General features: G+C 41.3%; 1 protein-coding gene across 2 annotated transcripts in view; it reads left to right on the forward strand.

The window, feature by feature from the left end:
- Positions 1-22251, forward strand: part of AGO2 (argonaute RISC catalytic component 2) — a 43958-nt gene that overhangs the window by 902 nt on the left and 20805 nt on the right. For both annotated transcript variants that reach the window (XM_032688864.1, XM_032688872.1), the window contains exons 2-3: positions 15847-16042; positions 19846-19966. In XM_032688864.1, the coding sequence (XP_032544755.1) occupies positions 15847-16042; positions 19846-19966 (317 nt within the window). The remainder of the gene's footprint in view (positions 1-15846; positions 16043-19845; positions 19967-22251) is intronic.

The raw sequence follows: 22251 nt of genomic DNA on the forward strand, positions 1-22251 counted from the left end.
AGTTTTCTTCTAAAAAAGTTTTAAAATAAATGGAACTTTAGTTGATGTTGCTGTTCTCAACGGTTTTGCATAAAATCTCTTCCCTTAGGGTGATAATCTAGCAAAGAATAGTGAAGTGAAATACAGGACCCAGAACTGAGATGTCTTTGACTGCTCCACTTAGAGATGCTGCTTCTGTAAAAGCATTAAAGCACTCGTGTCTTGGGATGCACAGTTAGGTGCTGGCTTCTTTTTTTTTGTTGTTTTTTTTTTTGTCTGATTTGGTTCTCTACAAGGGACAAGAGTCAAGAAAGAAATCAGGATGATTGTTTTGAAGTACAGCTCCTCTGTTTTTACTTTCTTTTCTTTCTGCAGTGCACGAAAACTCTCCCTAGCACAGCAGAGAGACAGGTCTCTGCAGCTCGTGTATCCAGAGGGACATTCATGATTTCGCTTTCATGTGTAACATCATTTGCACATTTCCATACCAGTATCTGTGTATAATATTGATGTAATCCTTTGGTGTCTTCTAGTGTGGAGTTCTCTTGCTCAGGTACAGCTACACATACATACAGTAGTTTTATGTATGGGAGTCTCTTTATCTTCTTTTATTTACACTCTGTCCGATCCTGCCACTTTCCTTTTCACTCAGAATGATCTTAGCTCCAGTTGGTGGTTGCTGTTTACCTTCAGGGACCTATGTTCAGTGTGAAAGGATGTGTTGTTCCCCTTCCTGGAACAACCGTCTCTTAACCCCGGGCTCTAGGTAGAACGACTTCCACCAAGTTCAGGGTTACTGTGTGTTGTTCCTGGTGTGTGTCTTGGGCTCCTTGCTGTTCTGCTCCCTCCAGCCGAGCTCATCTTGTGCCTTGTTTACTTCCGAGTTTATCTGTGTGGCTCAGCCCTTTCCCCCCGTGCAGAGCTGGGCAGTGGCAGTGTCTGTGCTGGGCTATGAGCTGTGAGTCGTTCTCTACATGGTGAGGCTCTGCTTCCTTCCTGTGAAATCATCCACGGAGAGCCTCAGCAGCACAGTGGCTTCCAGCAGCCCAGACAGCTTCCTGCTGCACTCCAAAATCACAAAGTCTTGGAGTTTTTTAGGAGAGCGTGGCTGTACTGTGGACCAGCAAACAGGGACTGTCAAAAAGATGCTTCACTGCCTTGTGCAAGGCTACATGTGGCCTGTGAGCTGCCAGGGAAGTCCCATTCCAAACACACAGAAATCCTGTTCAGGGGAGAGAGCAGAAGTGTGGTTTACAACCCCTCACCGAGCTGCAGCTGCTGTGAGCGCACCAGAGCTCCAGCCTCTACACATCTGTCAGCAGATCCTTGACACCAAGTAAACACTCCATCCCTATCTGCCGTAACCCAGATCCCGAGGCCGCTCCCTGCTCTGTCACTGATCCACACGAGCTACTTTGTTCTTCAGCTCCCGCTGCCAGACTGGACCCTGCAGCCAAACCCATTTCGAGGGTGCCGGTGGTGCTGGACTCCTGCCAGTGTAATCGCTCCATTTGCCACAGGGTTTGCTATTTTAGGCTTAATTCTTTTTCTGGAAACAGTGTCAAGAGAGTTGGGAGGCCGTATGTGACTAATTTCAAAAAGTTGCTGCTGAACCTGGAAACTTCATTCAAACCTGCTGTTATGTCTGGAGTAAGGTGGTTTTTTGTGCACGAGGGGGACATCATGAAATCACTCTTTCCATGGTTAGGAAACCTGTGATCCCTTTTCCTTTTTCCCCAAGTGCTGTCTGAGTTATTGCCTTGGTGTTGAACTTGCTGTGATATTGTGCCCATACCTTTTTTTTTTGCCTTCAAGAAACTGAAAAGTAAAAAATATGAAAATCCAAGAGAGAATTCTTTGTTTTTTAAAGAAAAGGTTTGATACTGCTACTTTTTGGTTTGTCTTTTTCTATAAGGACAGAAAAATGTCAAAGTGGCGGAATAGAAATAGTCTCAGTTAGAAGACTTGATTAAAAGTTGAATAAACTTCTGGAACTACACTCCTTGGTGTTGATGTACTTATAAATTCTAAACTTTGCACATCGTAGATTCCTTTTTTGTTCTTTGAAAGGATTTTTGGGTTTTGCCTTGCTACACAAGGTCTTAATTTACTGTTGAAGCACTGGTTATCTGAAAAAGAGTGACTTTGTGGAAGGGATTATGGCTTTGCATGTGAAATAAAAACTTTTTTACCCAGCACAACAACTTTATCAAATCAGTGAAATTAAGGTTATTTTCTCACTTGTTGTTTAGTCTTTTAAAACTGTGAATAGACTGTTGGAACTTGTAAATCTTTTTTGGTTTTCAGTTCATGTGCTTGTTTTACCTCCCATGTATTTTCTTGAAGATATGAGATGTTGGATGTTGATTCTCTTTAGGAGTCTTTAGTCCCAAAATGTGATACAAGGAAAGGTGTGCTCATGCCTTAGTTGGGGTGGTAGAAATGGCAACTTCTTCATCTCATGGAATTTAACTCCACCAGTGTCCTATTGGCTTGTGTTTCAGCAGCAGCTGAAACCTCCTGTCAAAGTTGTGCCTTTGTCTTCTTAGAGAGGCTTCTTCTATTCTTTTGGGGGTGGATCTGGACCTACTCTTACTGTACTAAATCTGCTGGTATCACAGAGTCGCCCAGTTTCTTTGGCTTAATTTTAGACAGTAAATTAAAGCTGAAACTCACTGTAAGCTGCCACATGTAGAGGAGGGAGTGAGAACTTTGCGTAGTTTCAGCTCTCTTCCTTTTTGTGTGAGAGTTTTTCCTAAAATTGAAATTGCCTTTGACAAAGTTACAGCCTACAACACACAGCACAGCTTTTCCAGGCATATTGTTGTCGTGACCAGTATATTTTCCTAAGGAAGGCAAAGATTCCGTGTCGCTGTGTCGCCTCAGCCAGCTGTGGAGTCTTCAGGTGGCTGAGGATGAGGTAGTTGTTTGGTGAAGAGGTAATCGATGGTGTCAAATGTGCAAACCAGACTTTCTCCTTTGCTTGGTGAACTGAAGGATCCTGTCTGCTATTGAAAAGTGAAACACTGTGTTCAGCAGTGGTTCTCTTACTGATTCTGCACTTAAATGGGATTTTGTGAACTTATTTTTTCTTGTCTTGAAGTTTTTCACTTTCACAGAATCGTCGTGTGTGCTCGTACGTGTGTAGTGGTGTGTTGTAACATATAGAAAGAGTACAGAGGAACAGCCAAACCTTTCTGACTTCCAGGAAAGTTCTTTTTTTTTTTTTTTTCACAATTTGTTCCCCCTCCTTCACTGCTATCACCACCACTTTGCCTCTGTTTCACAGAAAGGTGGGAAAGACATACGAATGTTTTAACTGTGTAAGAGAAAATATGTCTTACGTTATCATATGATGCTCTTTTGCCCAGTTAGAACTGTGTAGGAGGGAAAGATTTCTCCAGTTCAGAAACCAGTCTTTCTGAACACTTCTGGCTTTCCAGAAATTTCGGGGACTGAGCTGATGAATGCAGTAAACTTCTAACTGCTAAATTGGCTTTGCAAACATAGACAGTTCTAACTAATGAGGAACTTTACATGCCTGATGGAAGTCTTGTTGGTGTCAGCTAAGCATGTACTGACAACAGCTTTACAGAACTTGTAACACTTGTCAAAATTCTGCGGTGTTTTGCCTCCCCTAATTTTTTTGTCACATTTAAGTGAAATACTTGGTCATATTTTTAGTGATGGAATTTCTTAATAGCCTACCAGAAAATATTACTAAATCTGAAAATGAAGAAAGCCTCCAGTATCTTATTTTTGGTAAGTTATGAACTAGAAAAAAGTAACTGGTGGAAAATATTACGTAGTTGTAGCTGTAGTGGCTGTGGGTAGGGATCTGTTCCATGCATTGTCCAATTAATTTGTTTTAGTATCATGCATCCTTTCTGATGTACTCACAAAGCAGCCCACTAGAATGTAAAGTATCTCTTACCCTATTGACTAGGGAAGTGCAGCACTTTGAACCCAGTGCAAGGCTTTTTTTGTTTTTTTTTCCCTCACACTTAAACATTTCATTATATGTTTTATACTATAAAAATTGGAAAAAGACGGGCCTGAATAGCATCAACCCCAGCTGGACTGAACTTGAGTATCTCATGTCTTACACCAGAGCTGTCATTTGTTGGTACATAGTCCCCTTTGGTAGCCATTTCTAAGAATTAGTGCTTTGAAGAGACTTTTCAGTACTGGCCAGGAAGTGGTTTTTTAAATCCTCGAGGCTGAGGTGGTGTCTGTAGTTTTATATAATCAGGACTGAATTAATAGGTAGCATCTTTTTATGTGTTTTGTGAGCACCACAGGTTAGTGCAATTCACTTTAACTTCTCCATTTTAATTTGGTTTGCTTTTACTATTCTCTTTTCAGAGTAAACTTAGTGCTTTTAAATACAGAGTTTTAGAATGAGCATCCTGCTTTATAGCTTTGCTGCATCTGTGAAGACCTGTGGTACCTGGTGCCCAGGTTTCAAGGAAGAAAAGTTTTGTTGGTTTGTTTGGTTTTTTTTAACTGTATGACTTCACAAAACTGGACACAGCCAAGGTGGAAGTACTGTGGATAATGACATAATCAAATTAGTCCAAAGCTTGCTTTGAGTTTTTCTCCTTTGCTGCCATCAGCATTGTCTTTTGAATTGGGTTCTCATTGAGCTGTCCACAGTGCTACCAAATTCTATTACTATTTGGATTGTGAAATGGATTTATATAATTTTTTTAATCACAGGTGTGGTGAGAGTCATTCATTCCCTCCTGCTGTAATTTTTGTCCTGTTCTATTTTTTTTTGTTGCAGTGCTGCTCAGTTGTGTTTTGTGTTTGTATTCTGTCTCCAAGTGGAGTTGTTATGGCGCAGGTCCCAGTGTTAATATATGTATGCCATGATAGCTCTGGAGAGTGCCTCTGTCTTTGAGGGAAGTGTTGAAATGTTTAACTTTTCAGAGATACAAGATACCTCCAGATATTTGCAGTTTTGGGCTCCATAGTCTTTCCCAACAACCTGATTTTGTTCCCTTGTACAAGCTGCTTTATAATCAGAAGGTGGAGGAGACGCTTAATTTTAACTCTTACACCTGTGTGAAGAGTTAAATTCAACAGCACAAAATTCCATAAGATATGTGTAATTCTGAAGACTGTGTGTTTAAACAGGTAGAATTTTATATCTCATTGTGTCACTTCAACCTGTGCTGGGTGTGACTGAAACAAGGGGTCTTTTGAGGAATAACCTAATCTGAGCATGTCATCTTGGGAAGCCTGAAAATGTACTTCTGAAACTGTATGTATAGACAATGAAATGGATGATCCTGTATATATAGTCTAGAAAAAAAGTAACTGTTCTGTGGCCGGACCAGGAGGTGACTTGGCAGTGTCAGGTACCATGGGTAGCTGTTTGAGTTCCTCATGTCATAGAGTGGAGCACTGCAAATTCTGTCTCAGTGATGCTTTTTTTATGTTCCTAGTTCAGTCATGGAATTTACATTGGAGCTTGTTAATGTGAGAAAATAATGAAATTTAAATTTTAATTTAGTAGTAGGAAGTGTGTGTGGATGTGCTAATTTAGATTTATTTTAAATAAGCCAATTTTAGAAGAATTCCCAAGAGGGGAGGTTTCACTGGCTGAGCTAGATCAATCTAAAAATTGTTTGAAGTTAAACTTGTCATGTAGATGAATAAAGCTTTAAAACATAATTATTGCTGGGGCCTCGTTCTATACGTTCTAAAACTTGTTTAGCAAGTGTTTACTATTAAAGGTCTGTTCACACGGGGGGTGAGTTCCTGTCTAAATATTGCTGTGTCCTTGGCTTTGCTTATCCTCTGATTATGAACTTACTTCATTGTCCTTTCATGCAGCTTGTGGTTTGCAGTGAATGCTCCCTTTCTACTCTTTTTTTATCAATTTCTGTGCTAGTTGTGCTCTCTTATCCCATTATACTCCGTAGTTTCTGAAATCCTCGTGGAGGACAAGACTTTGGAAGGGCAGGGGTTTTCTCGTTTGTGGTTTTTAACTGCCAGTGAAACATAAGGTTTCTTAAATAATAGTACTTGTCAGCTTCAGCTCTGCTGACTTAGACACTTCTGTTGAGAGACATGGGTTTAAAAAGAAACCCCAAAAAACCACCAACCCTCCAAACCACAAGCAAAACAAAAATAAAATAGAGAAGAACCCCAAGCTGTGGTAGAAATGACAATACAAGAGAATGAATGTCTCAGTGAACAAGTGTGTTTCACTTGGGGGGGGAAGAGCTTCAGTGTTTAATGAGGGAATGCTTCGGAATAACTCGTAGGGATTCAGAATATTTGCATAAGGGTGTGTTGTGTAAAATGTCAGAGCTTCTTTCAGAAGAAAGAAACTTCCCACCAGGGCAAGGAAATGAAGGTTTGTTGTTTGGGTCTCCTTATGTGATCAGAATACAGTAGTGTGGGTTTTTTCCTAATTGCTTGTCTTGCAAATCTTTAAAATCAGACTTCATGGAGGCCTCTCTGTAGCAAACTTGTGACTTTCTTTACCTTTCATAGCTGAGTTTTATTTTGTATCAACTAATATGAGAACTTCTGTTGCTTACAAGAAGCAGGTGGAGGAAAAAACCCTGAGATATAATAGGAAAAAAAATTCTGATGGGGGACTTCTGCTGCCAGCCTACACTCTGTCATATCTCAGTTATTCCACTATTCTGAACCTGCATTTTACGCTCTTTGCAGTGATGCTGGAAACCACAGCCCTATCTCTGGAAACCACGGTAGATACCATTGGATGTCGAAGATGCTCCTACAGCTGCTTTCACTATCTAAAATGATAAAATAAAGCATAACCTCAGCTCTTAGCTGGGAATTTTTCTTTTCTGAGACTAAACCACGAGAGTGTTCCTGTTTTTGTAGATTAATCCAGTGTGGGTATGGGAAAAGATTTCTTTTTTTTCAAGGAAGGCATGGCTACTTCTGAGTTATAGCTCAGCAGCTGAGTTTTGTATATTTTTTTAGGAATGAAGACAATTTTTATTTTTAGGTTTGACACAAAAACAGTGTCAGCCAAAGTCTGTGTGGGTATGAATGTGCTTGCAAAGGTACAGCACAAAATACAGCCATCCTGCCTTATTTCTCTAATTAGCCAAGGACAAATCACTTCTGTGTTTCATTAAGTTGTATACAATGTGAATACCACAGGGAACATGGATCTGGGGCCTCTGTGGCACCAGATCCCAGCTGGTGAGGCACAGCACACTGGAAAGACATGCCAGTGGCCAGTGACTAAAGCCTGAGCCATTAAGGCTCGTTAAGTTTCGAGGATGTTGTGGTCCTGTGGGCACTAATGTCTCTAATGACACAGAGGGCCGGAGGAGAGACACGGAATGTAATGGCAAGGGAAGGGAAAGGGAAAGTGTTGGTGGACAGGCTGGGGGAGCAACGTTGTGCTCTGGTTCAGGTGACTTAATCTATCCAGCGTCTGCTCGTGAGCTGCAATGTGGAGACCAGTTCTTACAGTTTCTGAGGAAAAAAGTAATCCATGAAAGACTGAGATCTGGAGGTGTGGAGGTGATGGAGTGTCACAGTGAGCTGTACAGTTCCAGGGGTGTTATGTGACGGCAGTTTGTGTGTGCAGAAGGTGTTGAAGTGCTTAATGGTGGGGTTGTGGCCACGGACCCCTCGCTGAGCTCAGCTCTGCACCTCTGCACCTGGAGGAGCTGGAATGACTGTGCTCCTGGGGACTGAATGCAAGTGCTTGTTTGTCTCACCTTCACACCAGCTAGATGGATGGAAACTCCAGTCTGTGTGTTAAATTATTGGGAGAGTCAGTCCTGAGGTATGAAGAAGTTGTGCTTTACCAGCTTGAAAAAAATAAAATAAAGACAGTGGGGGGTGGGTTAGGCTGTTTCTGACAGACCTGTGCAGTTGCAAGTGTCAGGTAATATAGAAGGAGGGGGAGCCACACTTCTTTCCTAACCTGAGTGCAGCATTTCAGCAAACAAGGGATAAGCAAAAAGTGTAATGTGGGATGATGAATACATAATTTCTGGTTTTACCTTCTGTAGGGGAGAAGCAGCCTGAAGGGAGTAATAGGGGCCAATGGGTGGGTTGTTTTATTTTCATTCCCCTCCCCCCCCCCCCCAAAGATATGTTTATTCACTTTGGGCCTTTTGGAGTGGCAAGGAAGAGAGATTGTACTGAATGGAGGCATTGCTCTTTATGATTGCAGAAAATACCATTATATTCTGTATTTCAAATTGCTAGAAAAGACATCTGGAATTAGTTCATTTTCTAAGGCGTGGAAAAGAGAATGAATCATTATGGTCGAGTGTGTTAAACAGCACTAAGAATGTTCTCCATTTCCCCCTTCATGGAGTAGAGGTTTGTCTGGAGATGGAGTTATTTCGTACTTTGAATTCACATTTAGCTTTAAACTGGGTTGCTGACTTGTGGGTGAGATGTAAGCATCCCTGCGTTGTTTGCATAGGGCTTGCTGTTTGGAGGACTTAATTCAAGTTGCAGCTTGTAATTAAAAGCATTTCCCCGCGTCCCTTCAGAAGGACTGTGGTGGTACTTTGTCCCATTTCACATGCAGGGGTGGGTCAAGCCACCTGGATCTTTGACAGTAAGGGTGGAAGTTCTGCACTCTGCATGCTCTGTGGGTGCTCTCATGGTGCTCTGCTGTGCTCTTCCCACTTGCAGGTGGTGAGAACCAGCTTGTTGGTGTTCAAAAATGTGGAGGCTGACTTTGAAGGTCGAGGCTGAAAGGGGAATGTGGGAGGAAACCAGAGTACTAACACTTGGTGTCTTTTGCTGGTTGACGTTGTCCAGAAGCAGCTTGTGGGCTGGAAAGAACCATTCTTAGTTTCTCGCCCGCTGCTTTCTGCTGGAGCCTTGATCTCTTCCTCTTTGGTTCCCTGGCCTTTTGTTCTTAGTCTTTCACATATTCTTCTTTGAAATGTGGCCCTAACTCACAAAGCAAACTGGATTGATGTCTTGTTTCTCCCTTTGATCTGTGGCTGCAGCACCCGCTCGCAGCGCTGGTGTCTGGGAGTGATTCCGGTCTCAGTGGATCATATCACTTCTGCACCATGAAGAGATCACATCTCTGTCTTACAGAGGTCGGAAAGGAACCAGAATAACCAAGGGAGCTGTAGATCTGTAACTGATTATTTATTCCAGACAAAATCATCATGGAATGGTTTGGGTTGGAAGGGTCCTTTAAAAATCATCCCGTCCAACCTGCCTGCCATGGGCAGGGACATCTCTCAGTAGATCAAAGGGTTGACTTGAGAGTTCCCCTTGTTCGAATTCTTTTGCAGGAAGTGACAATTATTCAATAAAAATCATGTCTAGAGTATGTCTGCTGAACATAATGAGATTACAAGTTGAAGGCAGTGCTGTTTATCTAACACTTCTACTGTTTGCTAAGGTATTTAATTTCATACTCCAGTGCTAAGAAATTGGAAGCAGTCTGGCAGAGTGGGATCTAATGTCTCAGTAGTCATACAAGGGACTTAAAATATGACCAAATGTGAGGACAGCTCCTTCATGTTTCCTCATCAGTGTTGAATCAGCCCTTGTTCTCATAGCTCACCTCAGCACATGCAGTGTGCTGTTGCTAGGAACTGTGGAAGCTGCTCACTGAGAGACCAGAAGAACCTTAGGGAGGGTTTTATCAAAATTGATAACTGAAGATCTGATCACATCATCTCCTCTGCTCTGCTTGTGGTTTGTTGAATTATTGGGGATTAACAGATAAGCCTTTAACCTTTTTTCTTGTGTATTATCTAGTCAAAAAGTGTTGTAGCTTGACTGAAGAACTTCTAGTGTCTGTACTCTAAAACATCCTTAGTGAGCAGCAGACAGACCTACAGGGTCCATATAGATTTCTCTGCCCCCATAATATCAAAGGACTATGAGCTGCAGCTTTGGGTTTTCCTTATCTCATGGAAGACACTGCCAGCCTCCCTCCTATCATTCCCTAACGGTTCTTAACAGAAAGCCAGTGTGAAAGTTGAACTTTTTACAAAACCCAGACTGTCAGGAAACTTGAAGACAGAAACTTTAGGACCATTTAGTTGGGTCCTAAAAAGAAAGGTTGAACTCCATGTATTCCTTTATTTCCCTGACTATGTATGTGTAAATAAAATACATAAAACCTCTGTGCAGCTCCTGTTAAGGATTTGTATTGGATGTTTTCCACAACCTTTCTGAATTCCCTCTGTTACTGGTAGTTGAATAACTATTTCTGGAAGATAGAGCCAGACTTGTGGCAGGTGCACCAGAACAGGGCAGAAGCTGGAGCACAGGAAACTCCAGTTGAATAGAAGGCAAGTTTATTTTACCACGGGGGTGGAACAGGTTGTAAGAGGAGATGTGGAAACTCCGTCCTTTAAGATATTCAAAACTTGACTGGACTAGTCAGCCTGGTCCCTTCCAACCTACGTTATTCAGTGTTCTTGATGCTCAGTTCTTCTGGAGCAGCTGCTGGAGGCTCTTCCTTTGCCAGTCTTGGTTCTTTTTAACCTGATCACGATGAACACGTCTGTCATTTCATTATTTCCTGCAGTTCTGGAGGCAAAATAGGTGATGACTACTAGTTGAGGACAAGTTATTAAACCCCTTTTTTTGCTCAAGGATCAATCCCTTCTCTCTGGGTCTGTGTGGTGGCATCAGTGACTGACCTGGAGGCAGCAGTGAATGTGCATGATGGTGGTACTACCTGAAAACACCCGTAGTGATGATCCAGAAACCTTAACTGAAAGTGATGCTTCCAAATAAGGCTTCTTTCCTTCCTTCCTCCACCTTACTTTCACTTAGAGACTGTATTTTTGAAAAATGGGTTTAAAGAGTCTGCCTTTTGATAGGCATAAGTTGGGTTAGCCCAGTGCTAAAACGTACTGTGAGTTGTGAAAGCATCACCTGATTATTAAATATGAGTTAGGACTTGCCACACAAGGAAACTTATTGATATAATTGCACTGGTGTAATTATGCTCAGACGATTTCCTGTGTCGACAAGTCCTTCGATGCAACTGCTTTGACCCCTTCTTATTCAGTAACTCATTAGGCCTCTGACTGCACATTAAAATTGCATAATTCTCAGCTAAAAAATCTTCAACCTGCACGTTTAACGCACTGGCAGCACTTCCAGCATGCTGGGCAGACCAGCAGTTGAGCTTTAAAAAATGATGAAGAATGAAGGACAAAAGAAATGAACTCTCCCAGTTTGGGGAGTGGTTGTGGAGCAAATGGTCCTGAAAAATATCATTACATAATTGTGTGGATTTTGGAGTAGACATGACTTATCCAAGTGTGTGGCTCATTCACACCTTTTATAGACTTGGAGTGTCTTGGCCTGTCTGCTCCTTGAGTCACCCTTATCTCTGATTTTGATCCCCAGTAATGGCTGGAGTAGGAGCACACACACAGCTAGCTTTGGGTTTGCAATAGCTTCCAATTAGCAATTTATTTTTTTTTTTTAACTAAAACCACATTTCTGTGATTGCTCAGTGTTCTTCTACAGCTGCCTTTCCCCCACCACTCTCTTTTGACAGAAAAATTTTGTTGGATTATTATTTTTATTTGATAAAATGGCCACAAGACTGTTACTTTTCTAGTATCTGTCTTTGCTAGGTTTTCTTTCTTTTTTTTTTTTTTTTTGGTAGAAATTGCTGTTTTTAAGATTGATAACTATGAACATTTAGTTTATGGAAATAGGATGAATTATAATGGGAAGTCTCTGTTTTTTCCTGATAAAAATAAGCCTAAAGGCAGGATACTGTCACCTCATTATTCCATACCCAGCTTACCTTAATTCACACTTGAAAATGGGGCTCTTGATGGACTCAATCATCATATCAAGGCTGAAATGTTCTCATTATTCATTGTATGATCTAGCAAATGAGTGAGGAGCTTCCAATACTTTAGCACATGGATGCTCCAGTTTATTAGTCTTTCATCTTTTTTCTAGTTCCTTCTTTCCTTGACAGCACTTTAAAAGTAGAATCCAGGAATGCATGTAGATTTTCCAGCGCTTTGGGATACTGTCTCTCCCAAAGCATCATCTGTGTTCATGATGGTGTCTCCACGTGCATTGGGATGTGAATTTTGGCAGGTTTCCTGGGGCAGGGCATCACTTCCAGCTCTGATGCCCAGTGGCATCCTCTGTAACACACCTCACCATGCTGCAAAAGCTTCCCAGTAGGAACCTTTGCACTAAAGAAAACATTCCTGTGTCCATACAGCTTCTGTCACATTGAAAAGTGAGTGATGGGAGTTTTGCAGGAGTGCTTGGACAGGGAGTTGGGGCAGCTCAATCACTTTGAACGTTGCAATTGTGTCTCATGATCAAGGCTCAGGGCTTCTATCGTGTTTTGATACAAGGTGGAGCCTTATCCCTCTGTTCTGTCAGCACCAAATTCATTCTGTAATGCTATACTTCACAGCTGGTTGCTATAGTAAGTTTAACACAAGATAGTTTGGGTTTGCATTCTTAATTTGAGGCAGTAGTCCAACATGTGAATCCAGATCAATGGTTGTATTATTTAGTTTTTTTCCCCCCTGGAGTTCAATTCCCACCCCTCAGCTCTGTAGTTAACACACATGTCTCTGTTTGAGGCGGCAGAAATGTAGGCTGAGTGCTTATCGGGTCAGTGCTGCTGTTTAATAAACAGTACTTATCTCCTTGAAGCAACACCCTGCCCTAAATAAGTTTGCCTTGGGAGTTGAGCCAGAAATAGCTTCCTTTTTTTTTTTTCTAATTTTTTCTTTAATTGGATCGTAAAAAACAAATCATTGAAAAAACTGTTTTGAACGAAAATGCAGGTGGCAGTGGTACTGCTTTCTGAGCAGCTTGGTGCTTTTTTTCCCCCCTCCATGAGTCATGCAGGTTGTAAAACTGCGTTCACATCTTTCCCTAGGAGTTGTGCCTCTCTCAGCATTTCATCTTATTCTCAAAACTGAGTCTGTGCCCTCACTTTTATTCACTAAAATGCCAGTGGAGGGATGTGGTGATGTTGTTGAGCAACATGTCTTTGTGTTGGTCCCTGAACAATTACAGATACAGCTTCACTGTGCCCCTGTGAAGCAAAACCCAATCCCATTTTAATATAGAGGGAGGAGGGTCTATTGCTTAATTACAAAATTACTGTAATTGGCAGCATAAATAGCTTGTTGGGGGTGTATGTCCCCTTCCATGATGCTTGTCTTTGTACTTCCAATTCCTAAATTTAATTTTTTTTTTTATTTCTGAAATCTAGTCATGATGTAGCACAAAAAAAGGAAGGGCAGCGAAATTAGGATGTGGAACTAGATACAGAAATGTTAGAAGGCCTAAAAATAAACAGGAAAGAGAAGGGAATTGCTCAATATTGATAGCAGTTGGCCAGGTAATAGTGGTAAGGACATGCCTGGAATGCAGAGTGTGGGTCACAAGCATTGGAAATGTTAAAATACAAATTCCAGGAGCCTGAGCGGAAAATTAAAATATTTTTGAATGGATGGTGTTATGGGGATCATGGAAATACACAAAAAAAATCACAGAATAACGTTAATGATTAGGACATAATTTTCAAATGGGGACGTTCTGTTAGGGGAAGATGGAAATAAAAATATGTGCAGTGATGAACTGTAAAGAATTCAGCAACAGAATGGCTGGAATCATATGTGGGAGACAGATTTCTTTGGGAAAAAGATGGTGAACGAGATTCTGGAGGCGTAGAGGCAGGTGCTTGGTGCACATCCTCCTGATTGGATTTGAGAGTGGATCATGGAAACCTTTGGCATATTGCAAGTGTAAATATTTGTGGGAATATTTTTTCTGTTATTTCCAGCTGTACTGATAATGCTATAAATAACTTTGTTAGGTGTCTTACCCACAGCACAGGATATTTTCCACCTAATGACACAGAAACTGTGAATTTGCCACACCAAACGAGGGGATGTGGTGACTGTGGGGCCACCTGAGTGAGTTAATCACCTTCAGAAAAATATGAAGGAAGGAGAGGGCCTGTAAGTGGTGGGAAAAAGTGAAAAGTCACGTCTGAGAAGTCAAGATGTGCGAGAATTAAGAAAAAAAGTTGCCAAAGGTTGAGCAGAACTAGTGAGCTGAGTATTTTGTCTTTCCTTTAGGGCTGGAAGTGGCCAAGGTCAGATGCAGAGGCAGATGTGCTGCTCCTGGCAGGACTGGGTCACAGTCGAGCTGAGGTGACACTTTGCTCCATTTCTCAGGGCAGGTGTTGGCACTGCAAAGGCAACTGGGATGGTTAATGTTAAAGTGAGAATTGCTGTATTGCTATTGAAGGCAAAACTGGAGTTTTAAGTCATGGAAATGCAGATCTTCAGCAACAAGTGTCTTTAATGTTTTGATGGAGTTAGTGTTGGAGAATCACAGGCTTTAATGGCAATGTTTGTAAAAGAGAGGGGAAAAAGCAAATGGAATTTTGGTGGCACGACATTAAAAGGGTGGATGCCTCAGAATATGTTTGGGAGACAAAATCTGAAACAGGATTTTAAAAAAAATAATAATTTAACAGATCTGCCTAGCATGTTCCCAATATCAAACCAAGTTATCTGGATTCTGATGAAATATTTAGTATGTGGGGAAATTGGTGCTGAAAGTCAGGTTAGTAGGACGGTAAAAATAAGGAGATATTGATGAGTGGGAAACTGGCCACGGGGAGTCTTGAAGGGTAAAGTGGGGAAATGATGCTACTAATGATGGGAATGGTCTTATTATTTCATTAACAAACTTTGCATAAATGTTAGGAATAAGTACGTGAAACTTCACCGTGGAGTATAGGAGGCATTGTCAGGTTTATGAGCAGAGACTAAAAGAAGTAATTTAGTCTAGAATTAAGTATTAAATGGGAATTTGGTTTAAATCTAAAAATGCAGTCAGGAGTGCTCAATCTGAAGAAACACAGAGTATAACCTGCCAATGAATAAATAAAAGTAGAAGGATGTTTATGAGCATTGAAGCATCACAGTTCTGGAACAGCTTTCCAGTAGGGAAAGCAAGGGTGGAAAAGTGGTGAGTGATCTGTTAATGAAGGGATGTGTGTTGTTTCTGGTGCTAGCAGAGAACTGAGTTTGGTAATCCCAGGAAACCACACCTGGCTTCTTACATAAGTAATGAGAAGCCTCCTGGGTTACTTCACATGTGAAGGTTTTGCTGCAAGTTGTTATTGCTCCAGAGCACAGAACACCTGAGTACTGAGGCTGAAATTTTCAGTACCTTGAGTTGGTACCTCACACGCTTCTCTGTGGATTTTAATGGAATTCCCTAGATTGAAACAATGACAAACAGCTGTTGTGCTTCTGCTTCACGTTGTCTGATCTATGTCTGATATTTGAGCTCAAGAATTCAGTACAGCAGCAATAGAGTATTTGCTCTGATGGCTTTCTGTGTAAAGGAAGCAGTAGGATATAGTTAATTCTAATACATAGTGTTTTCCAGAGAGCTGCAGCGTGGAGGAAAGTGGTGGAAACTCCATTTTTAGGTGTTTGCTTAAATAAAGATGGTTAAGTGATTTGTTTTGAAACCAAGGTTCTTCTCTGTAAGGAAGATCTTGGTTCTCACTTTCTCAGCAGTGCCCACTTAGACTATGACATTCCCACCTACCTGACTTGTAGTATAGGAAAATGCAACTGATTTTAAGATTCTGTTCAGTAATCAGGGCTAGGAAATACAGCAAATGGTGAACAAGCGTGGGAAGAAGATAGAATTAATGGACTCCTGATAGCAGGGGTTTTTGATTATTTGTATTTTTTTTTTTATGCTTTCGATTGTTTAAAAAAAGCTACCAGTTGAAATGTGCTGTGATTCATTGGTCAGATAGCCATTGGTAAATTTGTTGAGCTGTCAGTTTGATAGAGCTGATGGCTAAGCTGTGCTTTCTCTCTGTTTCAGTGCTCACACCTCCTCCACCGTTGCCACCACCAATCCAGGGATATGCCTTTAAACCACCTCCTCGACCAGATTTTGGCACTTCCGGGAGAACAATCAAACTGCAGGCCAACTTCTTTGAAATGGACATTCCTAAAATAGATATCTACCATTATGAATTGGATATAAAGCCAGAAAAATGCCCTAGAAGAGTTAACAGGTAATACTGTGCTTTGCTTTTCCTCAGTTTATTTACAGTCTTGTTTTCCTTTGAAAATACTGGACCCATGTGCTTTCCCCGATGGCTGAGAGGATGTGTCTGGCTTTAGCCACTGGTTGTATTGATCACTTCCAACTTTGCATATCCATCCATGGACTCTTTTTTTCACTCCAAGTCTTTATTTGGATTGAATTTGTCAGCATCTTAAGATGCTGCTGATCAAAGCCACTGGTGACAGATGGATAAACTGTACTAGCTCTAGAGGAGCTGGGTCAGTATGAGCCAACTTGTTAAATATGATTTAGTATTGCTTGGTTAAATATTGAAGTGCAATTGATGAGTCCTTCAGCAGGGAGTTGGTGTAACCAGCTTGTTTTCCCACCTTTCCCTACTCCCAAAGGAAGGAAAAACCCATTTGTTTGTGCTGCTGTGAGAGGATCGTAGAGGTACTAAATTAGGTAAGAAATTATCCTCCATCAGTAGATTCTATGTAAGGGAAAGCTGTGCTCCTGAAACAGATAGCAAGGTGGCCGAGGAAACAAGCAGGCAGGTCTTGCACTTGGCATGTGTGCCTTGTTAGTCAGAGTGTGCTGCTTCATTGACTTGAAAAAGAGCAGCGTTGCCAGAAGTGAAACTTGAGAACGAGACTTGGCACTGACTGGAAAACCACAAGTGTCATCATCATAACTACCTACTTGTCAGCTGTAGAGGATCAGAATGGCTTGTTTATATATTCAAGAGCAAAACCTTTCCTTGTTAAAAAAGGTCACATGGGTGGAATATGGAATCATGAAAATGAACAAAGTGTAGAGTCAAAAAAGCCACCTGAAAGCCACAGTTTTCTTTATGCAATTTAATAAACCTGAGGACGTTCTCTGTTGTTATTCTGAAGAGTTGGTGATGATAGTATTTTCATAAAGCAGCATCACTGTGCTTTGCTGTCCTTTTTTTTTTTTTCCTGCGATGATCTGTTATAAATTTAATTTTCCAGGTAGTCGAGAACTGAGTTTAGTTTTAAAAGCAAAGACTGTTGTTAAATGTATTAAACTGAACTCTCTTCTTGCCCAAGGGCAGGTGCTGATTTCACCCATGTGCTCCTACTGCACTGGACCACTGAAAACCACTTTGAGCAGTCACTTTTTTCACAGTGGGAGCCATGAGAGCTTTGCTTCTATTAACTGATATTCCTACCACTGCTCCAGCCCTCACAACTGCTTCTGGCAGATCCACAGTGATCCACATTGCCTCAGTAGCTCCTCTGGGAGCTGAGTGCTGCACGGCTTGTGTGTGTTGTAGTTCTGTGTGATCATTCTGTGGTGGTCCTGCATGTGGGTGCTTGCCAGTGGCAGAGAGCATAATTATTAAAGCAGTTTTTCCTCACTGAAAAGGCAGATTATGTTCAGCAGCAAGTTTTCTCCACTGCCAGCTCTTGTCCTGCTCTGCTTTGTCAGGTTGGTCACTCCCCTGTTGTAACAGGAGCGAGACAGATCTGCACAGATTAAATGCCCTTTGCAGTAAGCAGAGATGTCATAAATGCATTCAGCAGTGGTGTGGTGCACGTTTCTCAGTGCAGTATGGTAAGAATACAGATTGGATTCACTTACTGAACTGTATGTTTTATTTCTTCTGAGTTCTTACTGCTGTGTGTATTACCCTGTAATGTACCTGCACTCACCTGCCCCTACCTGGGTTGTTGTGAGCTGTGACCTTTCAGTCCTATGTGTGTACTGGGATACATGGGATATGAGATATCTGTATATGGGATTATGCAGGATGCACGTGTAATGTAATTCTAAATGATGCTTTTTTCCAGCTGGCTTACATGTTTCTAGTATTTTGGTTACGTAATTCAGATGTATATTTTTAGTAAGTAGTTTTTACGATTACTTTACATGTTGTAACGTCTAAAAAGGATAGAGGGAGTTTTTTTTTTACTCTACTCCCTCATCTGTCCCAGCTTCATTCTTCAGTTTTACTCTAGGACTTACTCCAGCTCATGCTGTGGCCCTGCAGATCCCTGCAGGATGTGTAGTGTACGTGCAAGTTGCACACTGAGACATGAGCTGGAGCAGGGCTGGGAAACACACAGCTGAGACAATGTGCTGCTGTGCCAAATTAATACAGTCTGGCTGCAATTCTTCATGTGTGGCAGAAAGGCCAGGTCTATTTGGGGAGTTGGACAGGCTGAGGGAGCAGTGTGAGTTTGGTTATACACTTTAATTCACGAGGACTCGTTTAGTGTGCAGGATGAACTGTGGGTCCAGTTGCTGGCCCAGAGTTCTTGGTGTGCTTACAGGAGCTTGGTAGAACAGTAGTCCCAAAGGGCTGAAGTTGGTGAATTTGTAAATAACCCTTCTTTTAACTTCACATGGAGAAAATAACGTAGTTTTCATTGATATCTCCACCCACAGCTGAGAAGCTCTGTTGCTAAATGTGGATGTGGTTTGAAGCTTGAAAGCATTAAGTGGAAGTGTTCATTTTTTTTATGTAAAGCAGTTCACAATCAGAAGAACTTGCTCAGAAAGAGAGTGGGGTTTCCATAGCTCAGTCTTTAACTCAAGGTTGAAAAGTACCTCCTTCCTCCCACCCTTCAGATTGTCTACTTGTTCAGTCAGACACTGCAGACCTGAGGCAGATACTACTGGGTCAGGTTTGATTCATACTGCACAGGAAGTCATAAGAATTTCTTTCAGTGGTCACATCTTATTTTAAGATAAGTCTTGGGACACAGCAAAGAAATTGCCAGTTAAAACAGTCTTAATTCTTTTCTTGAATGAGCTCAGAGTTTCATCTCAGGTTTTGCAGCACTCTAATGCCTGACTGTGTGCTGGGTTAATTCCCTTGCCAAATGGAGGTGTATGAAGCACTCACCTGCAATATCTCTGAGCTGGTGGTTGTCAGCAGTGCTGAAAGAACAGTGGTTTCCTTTCTCTGTCGTTTTAACCTCTTAATTCCCTTTTGCCCCAGGCTGTGTGTTCAGATTGCAGATTGCTGATGGATTCTGAATATCACACATGGCCTGAAGGATGTCTCTCTGGGACACTGGGACCAAAGACCTTTGGCATCAAAGGGTGTTATTACTCCAGCTGACCTCCCATGGCTGCTGAACTGCTTTGCATGACCAGTGTGTAAACACTGTGGTTTCACAAGAACTGTGTGAGTGGTTTCCCCATTCATACAGACATGCAGCCTAATTCCAGCCATGCTTAAATGAATATTTTTAATATGCACAGGTCCTGGTAAAAGGGCATATCCAGCTCTGTTGGATGGATCCCAGTTTTTCTGGGGACATGAAAAAATTGAATTTAAAAGTTATCCTGGTGCAATGCAAAAAGTTTGCATGTTGCTGTCATCATACAACTGTCATCATTACACTGAGGCTGTAAGCTGGGATAGTGATATTTTTGAAAGCTGCTTAGTCTGCTGAGTTTTTGGTCTCTGGTCCTCTGCAGAAAGGGCTGTAGGACAGGGAAGCAGAAGCCCCAGGAGATACCCAGCACCTCTTGTTTTGAGCATGAGAAAGCACAAGCTTTCACTTCACCAGTTTCATTAGATCACAGAAAAGAGGAAGGAAAGTTTAAACCTGAAAAAGCTAAAAATAGCAGTTTTAAGAAAACAGTATAGTCTGGGAAAAGATTGCATTAATTCAGATCAGTCAAACAAATCTTGCCTTTAATAGCCAAAAATGGACAATCTTTTCATTTACCTAATATCTGTATTGGTAAATATTAGTGTTAGTATTCGTCTGCTACTTAACATTCAAAGTAAAAGGTTGAATTAACTTAATCTTTTTGTATTTTCAGAGAAATAGTGGAGCATATGGTTCAGCACTTTAAAACCCAGATTTTTGGGGACCGCAAACCAGTGTTTGATGGAAGAAAAAACCTTTACACAGCTATGCCACTTCCCATCGGGAGAGATAAAGTAAGTTTTAAATAGAAAAGTTTCTAGTTGAAGATTTTAAGGTGGTATTTTCAGAGCCTGTCTAACAGCTGATAGAACAAATTGTTTCTGGAGTAGATGTATCCTGCTGTCCTCACTCTGCTCAGGGTGTGGTTTGCCAGGACTCAAGTGTTGTTGCTGTTGGAGTGGTCACTCCCCCTTCCATCTCCCTTCTTTCCTCCCTCTCTTCCTCTCCTCTCATGTGGTTTCTGCTGCATTGGTGAGCTGGATCAGCTGCCCCAGACACTGGACCAGCTCCAGACTGGCACTGGGGAGAAAGTGAGAACAGAGCTGAGTTTAGAGGGGACTGAGAACACCCTCCAGGCAGCAGCAGCTGTTCTGTCACCTCGCTAATCTCATCAAGGCTCACTCTAAGCTTATTCTCTCTATCAGTAGCTGGAAGAAGCTCCTCCATCTCTCTGTTGCCTGTATAGAACCTCTTCCCTAATCCTTTATGACTGAGGGCCAAACTAATTTAAACTGCACAGGTTAAGACCTGCTATCTTAGCCCTGGGGCAGTTGGAGGGGACTGTTCTCTTTGCCAACTCTCCGTGGGGCGGTGACCTCTTTGGGCTCTGGTTGGAGCTGCTCCAGTGCCCATTGACTGGTGAAGTAGAAGGGACTCTGTTGGAATATGCTAACACACAAGCCCTATAAAATAACTTAGCCTGGGCATCTGTTATCTGATACTAGTTTGAATATTCCGTGGCCTTTTTATCATTAATTTTCATTCATTTTTCATTCCTGATTGTAGTACAGTAAGTCCCTTCTGCTATGGGTGCAATGTGAGGCCTGCACAGTTACAGGGAAGGACTATCCTATCCCATAAGAGTTGATTACAACCTCAAGAGACAAAAATAAAATGTAAGGGGTAAAGGGGAATACAGAAAAATGTAGAAACTGGGAACAGAGCTCAGGTCTTCTGAAATTCATCAGCTCTAAAATAGTTCTTTGCTGTCCCATACTGTTTGCCTGTGCAGTGCTTGACATAGTTAATAGTTCTACCTGAATCAAGCTCTTAATCTCATATGTGTAATTTTTATTTCCTCCCAATCTGTTTAAGTGAATGTCGTGCAGTAAAGGTCAGTCTCTCCTCCAGTCTTAATTAGTCTTCATTAACCAATAAGGTAATGTCTGGGAAAACTCTAAAGGGCTTATTAAAAGTATTAGAGATTACTCTTTTTTTCCTCATCCAGGAAAAAAGTTCCCAATCTTGCCAGAGTGGAATAGGTGGTCGCTGAGGAGGTGTTTTTAGTGGAGGTTTAGTGGACAGTTCAGGTGGTTTCATCTGTGGCTCACATTTAGGCTCACTTTCAATAAATTCCTGGGTTTTTTAACTGTTTCCCATGGGATACAGGATACTGGCAGTTGTTCTGCTCTACATGTATTAATGTTCCCCTGGAGGAAAGAGCTAATAGAGATAAACCTTGAGCCGTTTAAAATTGGACGTGGGGAAATTTAGCTTAATGCAGGAAATTTTTACATGGTGCTAAATTGGTTTAAGCATGATTTAAACCAGTGTGAAGCTTGTAGGTATTAGGACTTTGCTCCAGCATAATTAGATTAAGTTTCTTTGGTGGGGTTTTCTTTGTTCTGTACGTAACAAATGAGTAAGCTTGCTGCACATCTGATTACATTTAGGATCATATTGAAAAGATTCATGAACATACAGTGATTAATAGATGATCCTTAATCTAAGTGGAAGATCTTAACTTACTTGCAGTATGCACTGGTGGTGGAAGAACTGGTGCTAAACAGAGGGCTGACACCAAATTGCACTCTCTCCTCATCTCTTGTTGATAGTGGTTGTTCTGGCCTGGGTTTTTTTGGTCCTTGCTGACAGCTCTGCTTCTTTTATAACTTTTTCTGTTTATATAATACTCTTCTGCTTAGCTTTCCTGGTTATCAAACCTGTTTTCATTCTTTCCTTATTGTACCTTATTTTCACTCTTTAATTTCTTCATTTCTTTAGACCTTTCAGAACAAATTCATGGAATATGTAAATATTAACGTGATATTTTCTTAGTTTTTACTTGTACACATTGAGAAGAAAGACAGTGTTAAGGTAGGAAGATATTTAATAGTCTCCTCTTTCCTCATATGTTCAAACAGCAAACCCAGGTCACCTCCAGCAGCAGCTTTGTACTCAATTCCTGCATTACTTATGTATCTCCCTAAAATGTCCCTCTGCAATTAAAAGCTAGAATTTAATTTTAATTGAGAGTTCTCTCACCTAGCAAGATACAAGAGCGTCTGATAGATCTTAA

The sequence above is a fragment of the Chiroxiphia lanceolata genome, chromosome 1 (genome assembly GCF_009829145.1).
Source record: "Chiroxiphia lanceolata isolate bChiLan1 chromosome 1, bChiLan1.pri, whole genome shotgun sequence".
NCBI classification, from domain to species: domain Eukaryota; kingdom Metazoa; phylum Chordata; class Aves; order Passeriformes; family Pipridae; genus Chiroxiphia; species Chiroxiphia lanceolata.